This window comes from Gopherus evgoodei, chromosome 14 (assembly GCF_007399415.2).
Source record: "Gopherus evgoodei ecotype Sinaloan lineage chromosome 14, rGopEvg1_v1.p, whole genome shotgun sequence".
NCBI lineage: Eukaryota > Metazoa > Chordata > Testudines > Testudinidae > Gopherus > Gopherus evgoodei.
The window spans coordinates 12,441,777-12,457,075 of NC_044335.1; the positions used below are offsets into that span (position 1 = coordinate 12,441,777).

A 15,299-nucleotide genomic window follows, 5' to 3' on the forward strand; every position below is an offset into this window, starting at 1 on the left:
GAATTCAGATGCCAGTAGGTAGTGTCAAAAACTTTTGCTGCCATTCTTCCTAAATTCTCACGCATCTGGTTTCTGCCAGTAACAAAATACCAGAAGAGAGGCTGTTTTTATAATGCTTCCAGTCCAGCATCCAGCCAACAGCCAACAGGAGCTGAAAGTTCAAGAGAGAATCCATTCTTGCAAGATTCCTAGCCCACCGCGAGCTACATAGGGATTTCATTAATAAATCAGACCAGCGTTCCATCTAGTCTGGTATTGTGGCTCTCTGACAATGGCTCATCCAAAATGCTTCAGGCATGCAAGACACCCCATCATGGACAATTGGGGAATAACCCTGGCATCTTTCTGCTCCCAGTAAGGGGTTAGTTGATGTTCACATGTCAGGAATAAAGAGAGCTATGCAAAAAAAGCTCACCTGCAATGCACTGTGTTATAAACTAGACCTCCAAAGATGTGGTGAGCCCACAGATTCTGTCTCTGGTCTAAGGCGCCTGCTGTTGATAAACCAGGCTACATTTAGAGGCTTACGTGCCGAGGTGTGCAAGGTTCTGATTCATTCTTGTGTTATGCCTAAAGCAAGCTGCTAAAACCTGCCACAGGACAGAAAGTTGGTGCAGTTCTCTGTGGTCTTTGAGGGCTCTTTGGTAGTGGAACCTCATGGGCTTGGGGAAGGAGGGAAGCAGTGCAAAACCAAGGTAATCTGGCAGGTTTACACTATACCAGTTCAATGCCGCTTGCATTGTGTACAATACTTTCAGAGCCTGTTTGAATTTACCACCGAAGGAATACTTTTGTAACACAAATTAGCTCCATAGATCAAAAGCTACATTATCTTTTATTTTTAATTATGAATCATGCCTTGTTTCCCTTCCTCCCCATCCCCCAGAGGAAAGCTTCACCCTCACCCCATACAGTGTAATTAACTTACAGCCACACAGTACTTTAGTTACTGGCATGCTGTGAGCACTCCTTTAAGGACAGAAAAGCCCCCTAGTGTGCTGAACAGGAAGCTCATTACACAAGGATCAATCATAATAAAGATTTTAAAAGTGGCCTATTTAAGATTCAACACAGTATGAATTTTTTTTCTGTAGAAAACAATGTTCCAACATCAGTTGCTGCCTGTCATCCCCTCACATTCTTGGTATTGAACTAGATAGTGGTTTGCCAATCCACAGAACACACTGAGAAGTTGTTGTTGTTGTTGTTTTTTTAAAGGTAAACTTTTTCATGCCCAGAGGAGCCCATTGAGACATGTACTTTCCATCTACTGAAGTACTCAAGCGGCCTATTGCTTGGGTTAGGTTTTTTTTTAATATTCAAGATCTGCATTAGAGCCCACACTGTTTTACTTCTTAACATTTGCAATTAAAAGAAGAAAGCCTTACAATTGTCCCCAAAATGTTTTTAATGTGACTACTGCTGGCACCATGTTTCTCTGTTGCCTTCTCTGCCTGTCACAGATACCTTCGTTTCTCCAGAGTCTGACTGTCTCTAGGAAACACAGCAAAACCTTCCTTTCGAAACAGCCTTTTCCACCATAAGAATGATACTCAAAATACTGACACCTGTTCTATTACTAAAGCCCTTTTGACTCCCTGGAAAAGGAAATCAAAATCAGAAACCCCCTCTGCAAGCACGGTGTTTACTCCCAAAAAGCGTCACTATTGCTATTACTATTTGATTTTACAAGGAAGGTACTCATATATTACTACACTGATGGGCAGCCATGTAAATAGACGGATAGAATTCTTAAATAAATAACTTTCAGATTGTTACAGGCTCTCACAATTGCGTGGAGAGTCTTGCAGTTTTGTTCTTTAAGCCCTAGACTGTGGAGTTATGTATAAACACCACAATCTCAGTTTTTTAAGAAATAAAAAGTAGGTTTCTAGGCATCATACATGCAGAGGAAGGCTTGAAAACTCATGATCCCTAAGTGCTCAAAAGTTAGAAAGCCAAATAATAACTCCCAATCTCATGGTTGGTGTGTTTTTGGTTTTGATTTTGGTGGGAGGGTGGAGGGGTGGCCTTCCTCGTGATTTTGGAATGCTTAGGATTGGCATTATAGCACTCCTATGGCCAGGAGACTGATGTCCTTTTAAAAAAAAAAAAGAGGAAGAAAAGAAAATCGTGATTAATATTTCAGCCTGCAAACTTTGCACACCTCTGGCTGCTGCTTTCCTGGGCTGCATTTTATTTTCCTCTCTATATTTAGAGATGAGACATTAGCTGCTGCTCAGGCACCATAATGACGGGTGCTGTACAAGGCCCCAGTCCTGCAACATTTTAGCACATCCTTAATTTCATTGAGGTAAGTCAGTTGTTTGCAGGATCAGGCCCTAAAAAAAGCCTAAATAGAATGAATTAGAACCAAAATCCTAGATCAGACCACTTCAGACTTTGGATGTAGATCTGAACTTCCCAACCTCCCACTCCTTCACAGCTTTTATTTCTGGTAATTCCATTTTAATGCTGTTCTAGTTCCTCTTGGGCACCATCCACTTGTGATTATTTTTTGTATCTTGGTAGCACCTGGGAGCCCTGGTCATAGACCCCATTGTACAGTGACTGCTACAGAACATGGAACTAAGAGATAGTCCCTGCCCCAAAGAGTTTACTGGCCGATGCAGCAGGGGGATGGGAGGTGAGGATTCCGGGGGGAGAGAAGCTTTGAAAGTAACTTAATTCACTTGACAATATTTCACCTCCCCTTTTGAGAGCTGCCTTATACAGTGCAAAAGCGAGAACCCTATCTAGTGGCATGGCGTTATTCCCTCTGCCCTGGGGAAAGCACTGGCGTTCCTGCTGCATAGCAGCCTCCCATGTGGAAACACCTTGTCATCACTGCAGGGGAAATGGAGAAGCAGATGGGATATTGCCGTGGCACTGCCCACTGCTAAGTTAAATATAAAACATCTAGCAGAAGGCAGGGAGGCACTAGCTGCTCAGGAAGTTTGCCATGAGGACATTGCAAAGTAAACACTTAAATGTTTCAAAGTGATTCCCTCTGCTGCCCTTTGGTTCAGCTTCCTTTTAATCGAGGTAACAAACAGTAATCAAAGATACCTCCAAGCCAGCAGAGTTTTAATCCGTGCGTACAGCCATAGTGAATGTCTCAAAGCCATTCACTTCTGAGTGAATTCATATTGGCTCTGTATTCACTTCTGTGTAGTATCCTCATATCGCAGTATCTCTTCCATTGCATTCCTTGCCCAGCCATACAACATAATCTCGCGCCTCCTTTAGAGAGGTCTGCATTCGGTACAAAGAGCCAGATCCTTAACTGGTGTAAATTGGCATAGCTTCTTCCATTTCAGTGGTTCCATTGATTTACACTAGATGTTTCCAGTGATTCAAAGTTCTTTGGTATTCATTATTTTGAGTCTCTTTTGCGGGGGGATAGGGAGGCTGTGTTTTTGTTTTGTCTCCAGACAGGATTTCAGTCTGTGATGGGTGCAAGTGCCCTTTGTGGTTTTGGATATTGAGGGAATTTTACCATAGAATATCCTTACAGAACATCACTTCATGTAGGCAAAGGAAGCCACATGCAATTAAATAGACTAAACAATCAGTGCCTGTGTAGACAGTTACATATTAAAGTCTCAAAACTCCCTATAAAAAATTCACAACTATCAAACATTTCGGCTGCATAGATATATGGTATGAAACTAAAATTATAGATCCATTATCTTTAACTCCAAAGTATGTGGTTGTCATAATACTTAACCTCTTGCATTTCAAGGAGAGACTCCCTAAAAACCACAGAGAAGTGAAAAGAATCTGGGACATCTCTTTTCCATATAAATCCCTGTTTTTCTTCCACTGATAACAGAACTGCCTTGAGATTTGTGTGCAGAAAATGAGCTTCAGAAGCAAGTACTTGACTGGATTCTTGAAGTATCTGACATCACATGCAGTGCCACAAAATATATTTTTCTAAAATTGGGGGAAATATATATATATATAGAGAGAGAGAGACAAAGGTTGTGCAAGTGGATGGGAGTCCTCTAATTCAGAATGCACTGTTGGATAAGTTAATTTTCCTCCTACCTAATATTAACTGATATGTTTTCATTATTTAAAAACCCACAAAATTAGAGCAACTTTGGCACCAGAGTTCACACACGTGGATCTCAGTGTTGCCACTACTGCAATTTTATCATGAGTCTTTCTATATTTGGTGATTTTTTTTCTTAAGTCCCCAGATGCTGGAGTATAGTTGTTACTATATACACATTTCCTATTAAAAGAAAAGGTACATTTCTAGCCCTTATAGTTGCAGAGAAAAGTTTGAAAATGTGAACTATAAAGGCTCTAATAGCAGAAGCAAATAAGGAACCTTTTTAAATAATAATAATAATAATAATAATTTTAAGCTAATCTTGGTGGATTTTGGGCTTGGCTCCTGAATGAGTGCCTGAGGTTGGTGATACTGAAATCTAATTGCAGGACTGGGGGCAATGTTTGAACACAGATAAGACTACTCATGCCTGAGCATCAAAAAGTGAAACTGACCTAAAAAGTAAAATTAAAAAACAACTCTAATGAAAGAGAGAGTAACACTGCTGTTGTTTTCACTGTCCAATTCAAGTTGTAAGTGAGATTAAAAAAAAATAGAAAGCATAAATGATGAAGATTAGATTTTGAGAATTCTTTCGGTGTTAATAATCTAATGCTCTTAATAATGCAGGTAAGAATATTGACTGTTTTTAAGACCTGTGACTATATACTTCGCTTTTATAAATTATGTGGCTCCACTGACTGGAGCTACATCGATTTACACCAGCTGATGTTCTGGCCCAGAATGTAATTTGGTAAAATTCCTTTGAAAATATTTGGCTGTTTAGATTCTGGCTGGACAGGAATGATTCTCAATTCTCCTCTTATTCTTTCCAATGTAGGAAGGAAGTCTGTGGCCTTCAGAAAGCACAGTGTCAGGAAATGGAGTAACAGAGGTGAGGACAAGGCTAGTATTGCATAATAACCTCATCTGTTTACATGCGGGCTATGATACAGGCTGAAATGTTCCCAAACTCACTCTCTCTCCCTTGTCTTCAGCAGCAAATCTATGCTCCAAGACCCACAGACAGACTATCAGTTCCATCGTTTTTGCAGAGGGACCGTTTTAATAGATTCCAACCAACATACCCCTACATGCAACATGAGATTGACCTCCCACCCACTATCTCCCTGTCAGATGGAGAGGAGCCGCCTCCTTACCAGGGACCCTGCACACTACAACTCCGAGATCCAGAGCAGCAAATGGAACTAAACAGAGAATCGGTCCGGGCCCCTCCCAATAGAACCATCTTCGATAGTGACTTGATAGATAACTCAGTGTTCGGAGGGCCTTGCCCACCCAGCAGTAACTCTGGCATCAGCGCAACCTGCTATGGAAGCAATGGCAGAATGGAAGGACCGCCGCCGACCTACAGTGAGGTGATAGGTCACTATCCAGGATCTACGTTTTTCCAGCACCAGCAGAACAACAATGGCATGTCCTCGATACTGGAGGGCAGCAGACTCCACCATTCGCAAATCAATGGCCTTGAGAGCACAACCGCGTGGAACAAAGAGAAAGAGAAACAAAAAGGGCACCCCTTTTAAAAACGAAAAACATCAAACACGAAAGTAAGAACACTCTGCACTTCTCATTAAAAGAAAAATAGAGAGAGTTGGGGAAGACGAGCAAAAAATAAGAAGCCCTTTCCCACCACTCTGTGTATTATATTTACTTGTTATGTCTGGTCTGAATGCACAAGCCAAGAAAGCTTGCAAAAACATTTATTGAGCTGCATCTAGAAGTTTAAAAAGGAGAAAAAAAAAAAGAATCAACCGTAGTCCTTCATTTTTTTGTTGTTGTTGTTGTTGTTGTTGTTTCTAGTTGAGCTGTGTGTGTGGATGCTTTTTTTTATTTCACTTAACTTTAAAAAAAATATTTGCACAAAAACGTTTTGTTTAAAGATCTGCAATATATATAAATATATATTAAAAAATAAGAGAAACTGTATGTGTGAGGAGCAGGAGTATTTTTGTATTAGAAGAGGCCTAGTTAAAAAAAAAAAAAGTTTTGTTGTTTTCTGAACTAGGAGAAAAAAAATGGCAATTTTTTGAGTGCCAACTCAAAAAGTATGTATTACATTGTAAAAAAAAAAAAAGAAACAAAAACAAAAAACAAAACAGAAAAAAAACAGAAAAAATCAAAAGCAGGGGTTTAGAGTTATTTATATAAATGTTGAAATTTTGCACTATTTTTTAATATAAATATGTCAGTGCTTGTGTTGGTCAAAGCCTCTATCATGTCTACCACAAAACTGTTAAGGGATACATTTCAAAGTGAAGAACAAACTAGCTGGAAGGGAGTGGAAAAATCCTAAAGTTTAAGTGACAGCCTTGGAAGGAACATTGCAAGAGAGACTGCATCTTATGCAAATCTTTAATTTTCATGGTCACCTGAATGTTACCCATACAATACAGTCTGCTACTGGGTAGTTTAATGATAGTCACTGCTTTGTACATTCCCTATAGAACAAGAGGAGTTTGTGTGTTTGCATATATGTTGCCAGTTAGGATTATTGGAGTTAAAAAGAAAAAAGCTCTCAATACTTCTGTGAATTAAAAACAACAGAAGCAAACAAATTACCTTTTTTTTTTTTTTAATTTTTTTGAGGGGTGGGGCAGGGGTGAGGGATAAGCTTTAGTCTGAAGGAAAACAATGGGTTTTTTGTTTTTTGTTTTGCTTTTCTTTAAATATTAAACTGAAAGGCTCTGTTTTGAGAGAAAGCGGTGGTTATTGAGGTTAATGTGAGTAAACGGTAACATAACTGAAGTCTGGCTTTTTGGATAGGTTTTTAAATGGGACACCGAAACAAGCTTTACAGTCTGTAGTTTGTTCACGTCATTTTCATAGATGTTAAACTGCAAAACTTTTATTTGGAATAAAACGGAGTGCAGTTGTCTTGCATAAATATCTGCAATCCTTGTACACTGCCTCTGGTTATTAGTTTTTCTTTTATTACTCTAGAGAAAGAGGCGTAAAAAACAATAGATGGAAATGAATCTGCTCCTGTGATGTATTAAATAAAGGCTAACGAAACCATGTTTAATGCTTTAGAAGCAAAACCCTTTACCTCTTCTAAATATTTCTTCATTCAAAACAATCACCATCCCTTGTTCCCCAATGTCAAGGTTCCAGCTTCTCCCTCCCCCCTTCCAAGCACCTCCTCAAAATCATTGGATGTGTTTTTAATTTATCTTTGTTTCATAAGCATTTTGTCTTACTATGCTATTGTTTACATTTTTTCTATTGTGTGGATATCTGATAGACGTTTTACCCTTGTGGTGAATTTGTATGTGACAGAGTGAAATATTAGAGAGAGAGAGAGAAACACATAAGGGAATAATTGTTCTTGCTACCTTGTGTGCAGATATTATTAGCTGAGCTACACCTCTCCATTTGCTGGGAGAGGATATCTACAAATGTGAGGAAGGGTCAGATGGGGGAACCACAAAGAGTGAAGATTTTACAAGGAGATGTAACTTCTTTTTCTGCAAGATGCTAACTAGTAGAGTAACATAAATGAAAGATATAAAGGCAATAACTATAAACTATTGTTGTTAAGCAACTTTTCCTATTACTTGAAAACAAACAAACCATGAGAACAGTTTTGAAGTTTTGACCATTTGAACAATATTTATATATATATTTTAAAGGAGATAATGAATAGATGAACTTGAAGTTTGATCATTACTTTGTTTTTGCTTGTGGGTTTTTTGTTTTGTTTTGTTTGGAGTTTATTTGTTTTGTTTTGTTTTTGCCTGGTAGTAGTCCTGTACCTTCGCAGTATCACTGCCTGCTTTTCCACAACTTCTTGAAATCATCGTAACTTTACAAGTCATGTCACCTAAATTCTGTTGACCTTCAAAACGAGAAAACAAAAACAAAATAAAAAAAGTCATGCAAAGGAATAAATCTAGTTTGTCACGAAAGGTACAAAACTGATAAATTTATACAAGTTTTTAAAATTTATCTTTCCTTTATGTAACATGTCTATTTAGTGCCTTATTAAAGAAACAGTAATCCTCCCCTTACAGAGGGAGAAACAAATCTTTGCTAGTGTTGTGAGTTACCAGGGTCTGGTCTTCTGACCTTTAGATCCTTGCATTAAATTTTCCCATTATGTATTTAAAAGGGGTATTGCTTCTTTAAATGCTCCCTTTCACCCACTAGACCCAGTTTGATGTGTCTAGCCATGTAAAGTGCTCCCTTTCTGCCATTTGTTTTCATGGACTGTTTGTAAGGTAACTTGAATACATTTATGCACATCTCCTACTCCAGTGGGTAGGAAACTGTGGTGGATATTGTAAATGAGATACCAACCAAAAGACAAACTGAAATATAATATCTACTGCCCTCTTGAGCCAAAATGCGTGAATAGTATTGTTGGGTTTTCTTTTTTTGTTTGTTTGTTTTTGTTTTTTCTGTAGTCTAACTAGTTTGTTTGCTACAAAAATGGTTACCTCAGCAGGTTTTGGGTGGAGTGTGCATCACATCTAAAACTGTATAGTAAATATGGAAGCATTATCCGGACTGGAGGTTGTTAAGTAACTGAACTGTCTTGTCATTGGGAGGGGGGGAAATTAACATGCCCAAAAAACCTGTAAAATCAATCAGAAAGATATTTGGCTCTCCTGAACACACTGTCTAATGGGGGTTGGCAGGAGAGAATTCTGAAATGAATCGTGAAATAGAGCTGGTCAACATACGGAGAGTCTAATTTTCACCTTTTTTTAAGAAAGATGTCCACCTTTCCCTCCCCAACCCCAACCAATTCCCAGGAAGAGTATTTTCATTTGTTTTTCTTGTATGCAGAAGATATGTCTGTATAAGTAGGAAGGCTCAAAACATGGAATTTTCATTGCAAAGGAATTCCCCTTTCAACCCATCTATTGCACAAAGACAAAAAGGATCTATCTTTTCTTCCAGCAAGGTGTCCTTAACATCCACTAACCGAGATTTAGATATGGGCATATATGGAAAGGGAAACCATAGATTCCAACCAATCTAGATTTCCAACAGCACTTAACCCTTTGAGGTGAAATCTGAGTTCTTCCAAAGTCAATGACAAAACTTCAGTTGACTTCACTGGAGCCAGGATTTACACCCAGTCATCCCCCTACCCCCCAAGTCCTCTTTCTGCTTTGTGTAATCTATGTATTTGTTACCCAAATATTCAAGATAGGGCCCAAACCAACCCCAAGATCCTAACAGGGTTTTCGGAATCATGGTCTAATTTTTTTTGGCTCAGGGTCCATTTCTACTGAATACTGATATCCCATATTACCACCACGTTACTGAAAAACAGCTGTGCCGCACAACAGCTGATGTATCTTTGCCCTTGGTTTCTCCCTGCCTTTCTGCAGATGAGAGAATTGTACTTGAACTTGATTGACTTCTGTAGTGTAGGACCATAATGGGAGATTTGCTGTTGATGTTAATGGGGGTGGGAGGGGAAGAGTTTGAAGCCCTTTAAGAAAGAGCACCCTTTCCATTGTGTTTGAATTTAACAAAAGCAGAAGAAACAAGACATTGCTTGTGCTTAGCAACCTCTTGTCCCAATCTGCCTGTTTGCTAGAAGTTTGACACGTTAGCTTTAAAGTCATGTTACCTTTTTTTCTTCATATCTTCTAGTAGGGCAAACAGCATTCTTCAATAAAGTGCCACCAAAACTTAGTGAACTGCAATGTGAACAAGGATTTTTAAATACAGATGGCAAGGAAGAATGGGTTTTATTTGATTCTAACACTGGTAAAACTAAGTTCCCTTCACAACCCTTGATTTCAACAGTTGGAATATCAGCTTTACTGATCTAGTGCATTGTTTCCTTAAGTACTTTAAAATTCATTCTATCTTAAGTGGGGGAGTAAGGAGAACTGATTGCTTTCTTGGGAAATGACCCCTTTTGTATGCATATGAATCTATGAAATTGCACTAACTGCTATACTGAAAAAAATAAAAGCCCAACGTTTTTATTAAGGGTTGAAAAACGACTGAATCTGGATGTATGGCATAAACAATGTTAGTCAAGAACAGAACGGATTTTTATTCTTTTCTGTCAGCTCAGATTTTCTATGTACAACACAAAGCTACAAAAAAAAAAAAAAGTTTTCCAGAAACTGTGCTTCAAATTTTTGCTGTACTATAGAAGCTCATGAAGGACGACATTAAAGTCCTAATTTGCCTGCCTTATAGTCACATTTCATTGTATTGATATTTTCTTAAATTTCCAGTTGCATTGCTTTGGCTTTGAAGTTTGTTATAGGCAGTCCTGTATCCTGAATTCTGTTCAAGTTTAAACTTATGTAAACTATTGACAGCACATGCAATGCAGTACTTATCTATATTTTGCTGTTTTAGTATGAGTATGTACTTTGATGCCAATTTACAAGAATCTGTTGTAAACGCTTATTGTGTAACAGTAACCAATAGTGGCAATTATATGTCATTCTAAAAGCTGCAATACTTATACAATAAATTTTACAATACTTTGGAATGTTTGTTTTCACCTTTTGCTTTCTTAGCCAAATTCAGAGTTTGCCAACATAATGTATTTTTAAATGCACTTCCCCAATTTTTGAAAACATTGGAAAAAAGTATATCCTCAACTCTGTGTTTGTGTGTAGGAGAGTTAATCACTAACTAACGTTCTTAACGGGCTAAAATGCCAAGCCAGTATATGTGTAGACGCTGTGGTTTTCAGATGAAGCTGTAGTCTGCTCCTGGTGTGTTTGCATGCTAAATGTTTTTGTTTTGTGTGTTTGCATGTGCATGTGTGTGTCTGTGTGCACAACTAGGTACTGTTTTTGGAATGTGCAGCTTAATTGCAGAAGCAGCATTCCAGTTTTGCATCATGACACCAATATATTTCACCCTTGTAATCCTGCCTTTGCAACAAGAGCATGGTTGATGGTGAGAAGTTCTTAACTTGAGTAGTCATCAATCAACGGAGAACTGTCTAAATTGACTTAAGTCTTAACACAGATAACTTGTGTGACTCGTTTACTTGGAGGCTGTGGTCAGTTTGCAGAGATCACAAGTTAAAAACCTAACAGTTTGCAGGGTTTTCTTTCACTTCTTAAGGGTTCTAATAGCTGGGTTCAGCTTCGCAGGATGTGCCATAGAGTCTATTTTTCCTCTTAAAAGCATGAAGCGCCTAGTAACACTGCACTTCCATAACACCACTCATCTGAGTGTCTCAGGTACTTTACCAATATTAATTAACCCTCCCACCAGCCCTGCTCTGTTGGTGGTGCTTTCGACATGTTCTAGATGGCTAAACTGCACCATAGAAGGTAAGAGCAGCATTTCAAAAGTGGCCACTGGTCACAGGCACCTCAGGTTTTTGGGTGCCCAACTAGGGACAACGTGACTCTCTATTCTTCAGAGGTGCTGAGAACCTGTAGCTCCCATTGACTTCAACTGGAGTTCTGGTTGTTCCACACTTCAGATCAAACTGTCGAAGGTGGGCGCACAAAATCACTGACTGCTTTTGAAGACATCAGCCTGGATGGCTTTGGGAAGAGAACCCAAGATTCCCAAATCCAACCCCCTAGACTACTTTGTTTATCATCTCCTTAAAGTGTTTTTAGCATTCAGTAGTCTTTCCTGCTGGGGAATACAAACATGGAGGGAAGCTATTATGCTAGTAAACCTCCTTCCACTCCACCCCTCCCAAGTATCTATCTATCTAATCGTAGGATCTGGTGTACTACACTGCTATCCTTCTGAGCTATTTGAATCTCATATAGACCTTTCAAAATAAATTGGCCCAATTCTAGAATAAAACTACATTTCAGAAAGTGCATCCACCTCATCTCAAAGTGTCTGAAAATGTGTGTTTGAAAGTTGAGACCTGACCAGTCATTTCCACCTGATGCAGTCTTATTAAGTTATCAAAGACAGATCAGATAAAGGATTGATGCTTTAGAAGAGTTAAATACCTGTGAGAGCCAAAGCACTTGTAAGTACTGTCTCTGTATTAAATTGTCCTTTCAGTTTTTGGATGCACAAAACACTATCCTGGGGAGTGTGAGCTCGGAGCTGGGTGTGTATGTGCAAATGACCCAGTTGTGAAAGCATGGTCCTCCAGAATGTGAAATCCTTTCTTTATTCAAACAATACTAAACTCCTGAGGATCATGGAACATTGATACACCAAACATCAAACAGTCACAAAGTCTTTCGTCTATCACATATTTAGAGCAACTGTTGGTCAGGCACTCCTTGCAAAACTTGATTCAGCAGAATCTAACACTTTTTTTTTTTGAAATCAGATTGGCAGCTTGTTACTGGAACAAAGTAATTACCTTCAGAAACTGGGCAGTCTTGGGTTTTTTCTCCTCTTTGCTTATGCCAAGTAGTCTAACACATTTTACTAGCAGGCAAATTGATGAAACAGGACATTTTAAGTGTATATTAGGGGATAATCTTAGGAAACAAAAGTAAAACTCCAGTGCGAGTATGTGCAGCAGAAAAGTGAGTCTGAGAGTTACGCATCTGTAAACAGGAAATGAAAACATCACCGCATCACCTTCTTTGAAATTCACCAACCCCGTTCCATATCTCAGCTATTGTGCACTCCCAGACAGTTAATGTCAGCTGGATTAAACACTGTGTGTTTAAGTTAAGTCTGTGAGTAAGTCTCTGCGGGATCAAGGCCCAAAACAACCACAACCCAACAAGGCTGAAAAAGCACTGAATGAATTAGGTGCTCAGCTCTAATGGTGCAATAATGGAGTATGGCAGCTGTCGCACAATGCCCGAGTATTGACAATTAACTCAGGTACTAGGCAGCAAAAGCCAGAATCCAATACCATACCTAACCACGGCTACAAATAGGGGTCACTATTCCTGAGCTGCTGCTAATGTTTACAGTGGTGTGCAGAGGGATTTCTTGTTTGTGTGTTCATACAGTACCTAGCATAATGGGGTCCTGGTCCACGCACTACGATAATATAAGTATATGGATATCAACTATGCACTTACTGTAGCGTATGTTTCATGCTGCACATCCCCTTGGCAATGTTTCTTCTTAGCCACAACTGTGGAATTGCATATGCTTGTCCAAGAGTTATTTACAAATTATTTCTCAGATCAAAAGCAGTAATTTATTTACAGAGCATCCACTGCCAAGGAGTCCAGGTGAAAAACCGGAGTCTGGGGGGACTTGGTAAAGTACTGCCTGCCTAGAGTACAGGCAGATAACAAATGGACGTAGGCAATTTTAATATAAGCAACTGGAAAGGAAGGTGTTAGCAATCTGGTAATAGCCAGATCACTAGGCACCTTTGAGGAGGGGGTTTCACTTGGCATCTAGGATCACCTTTAACATAAATAATATTATTTTAAAAGGATGAGGGAATAAAATAGAGGTTTCAGGAGTGAATGAGGTCCACAACTAAAATGCAGTTTCCTGTTGCCTTCAGGTGTGATGGTGGACATCCAAAATGGGGGTAGGATGTAAGACCAGATCCAAAGCCCCAGGGTTATGAGGCCAAAGCAAGGATAACAAGTTCTCTCCCAACAAAATGCCTATTGGGCATGACAGGGTAGAACATGTGCTAGGAGGTGGTGCTATTATCTGCTTCCTTACTCTGACGTGCTCCATTGCCAGGCAGCATCTCCCCCTCCCACGTTTACATGACTGCAGTGCTTTATTGCCCTTTGGTGTGTTACTTCAAGACCACGGATTCCTGCTCCAAAGCGATTGGGATACTTGTAACTCTTGACCACCTTTTAGAAGTGCCATCTAACTTGCAAATTAAAAAAACACACACCCCATCAGAGAAATGATGAACCTTTTGGCTCTTGCGAACAATTAACCTGCCCAGTTAAGTCTGAGAACTCTGTCGGACTGCGATACCCTTCAAAGAGTCTAAACCCACGCAGCGCTGCCAACCAGCCCATGCAAAATAGCTGTGGCAAAATGTGGAAACAATTGAAATGTAGCCCTTTTCAAATCACTAGCACTACAATGAAACCAAATGGTGGAGGGGATATTTTCATCCTGAGAGCTTCCCCTACTCCTCACCCCCACCAAGTTGGGTCACATTTTTCCTTTGCTATCCCACCGCCACCAAAAAGATCTCAGAACAGCTTTTCTGGGGTTGCCTTTTTGAGTGTTAAGTCAGTTGCTTGGGTTTAGTCAGAAGGCTGAAGCCCCATTTTATTTCCTAATGATCCCTGATTGGCTGAGCATAATTAACATGTTTGAGGGGGTCAGCTGATGCTAATTTGACTTGTGTTTTTAGATCTGTGTGGGGAGGGATAGGCCCCTTAATTTTGCCAGAGAAGAGTGGACCTGGCCCCAAAAAGGAAACTGGGCAGGGCTAATAGGAGACCTGTCTTCCTTAACCAAGAATGAACCACCAAGTAGCTATGTCATAGGGGATATCTGGTTGGCTCCAAACTAAAGTAGACATCTCATCCTCAGTTTACTCTTGGTTCATTTTGTTGGAGGAGAGGTCTGTTGGGAAGAGGATTAAGGGGGTTATAAGGAATGGAGGACTGTGGGCCTTGTGGGGACTTCTGTAGGATGGAATCAGCATTTAAAATTCTGGATGTTTGCCTGAACCTTTTACTGTTTCTCGGGTGCTAGTTTCATATGCATTTCTCCAATGCTGTGCCTAGCTTTCCTATACCGTTACATTGATTTTATTTTGAATGGCTGATTTATGGCATGTTTTATATGCAGTTTGGTAATGGGGTGGCTTGTTTGTTTTAGGGTCTTTGTGCTGGGGTGTATTTTAGGGATATTGTTCAATTCCTATCCACTACATACTCCTTCTTTAATGTAAAAGGACATTAAAATACACTGTAGTATGGGAGCAAACTGATATTTTAACGGAAAGAAGCAAGTTCTGCAGCTGAAGTCATTGTCTTAAAGTATTTAAAGCATGTAAAGAGGAGCAACCAGCTGCTTATTAAGGACAGTGCATGGAGATGGTTTCTTAAGTAGATAGTGCAGATCTGGTACATCTTTGTCTGATGCATTTGTAATGCTCTATTCACCACAGTACCAAAGTTTGTTACTCACTCACACCTTGATGCGAGGCTAAATGCAATTTTTTACTATATAAAATGGTCCAGGAACAAGGCTGATACAGCTACTGGGTAGAGCTGTTTGAGAGGAATTTTCCATATGTGGGAAACTGACATTTCAAAGTTGCTTTCCGTTCCCAATAAGAATGAAAAATTAAAATAACAAATTCGTGCAAAATTGAATATTCTGAAATGTT

The 15,299-nt window shown here is 39.4% G+C and overlaps 1 protein-coding gene across 5 annotated transcripts in view; it reads left to right on the plus strand.

Moving 5' to 3' along the window:
* Nucleotides 1-10,556, plus strand: part of PMEPA1 (prostate transmembrane protein, androgen induced 1) — a 69,674-nt gene extending 59,118 nt beyond the window's left edge. For 4 of the 5 annotated variants that reach the window (XM_030533461.1, XM_030533463.1, XM_030533466.1 and 1 more), the window contains 2 exons: nucleotides 4,905-4,958; nucleotides 5,062-10,556. In XM_030533461.1, coding sequence (XP_030389321.1) covers nucleotides 4,905-4,958; nucleotides 5,062-5,610 — 603 coding nt within the window. In that variant the 3' untranslated portion in view covers nucleotides 5,611-10,556. The remainder of the gene's footprint in view (nucleotides 1-4,904; nucleotides 4,959-5,061) is intronic. The other variant, XM_030533462.1, reaches the window with a different exon arrangement.
* Nucleotides 10,557-15,299: the final 4,743 nt, after the last annotated feature.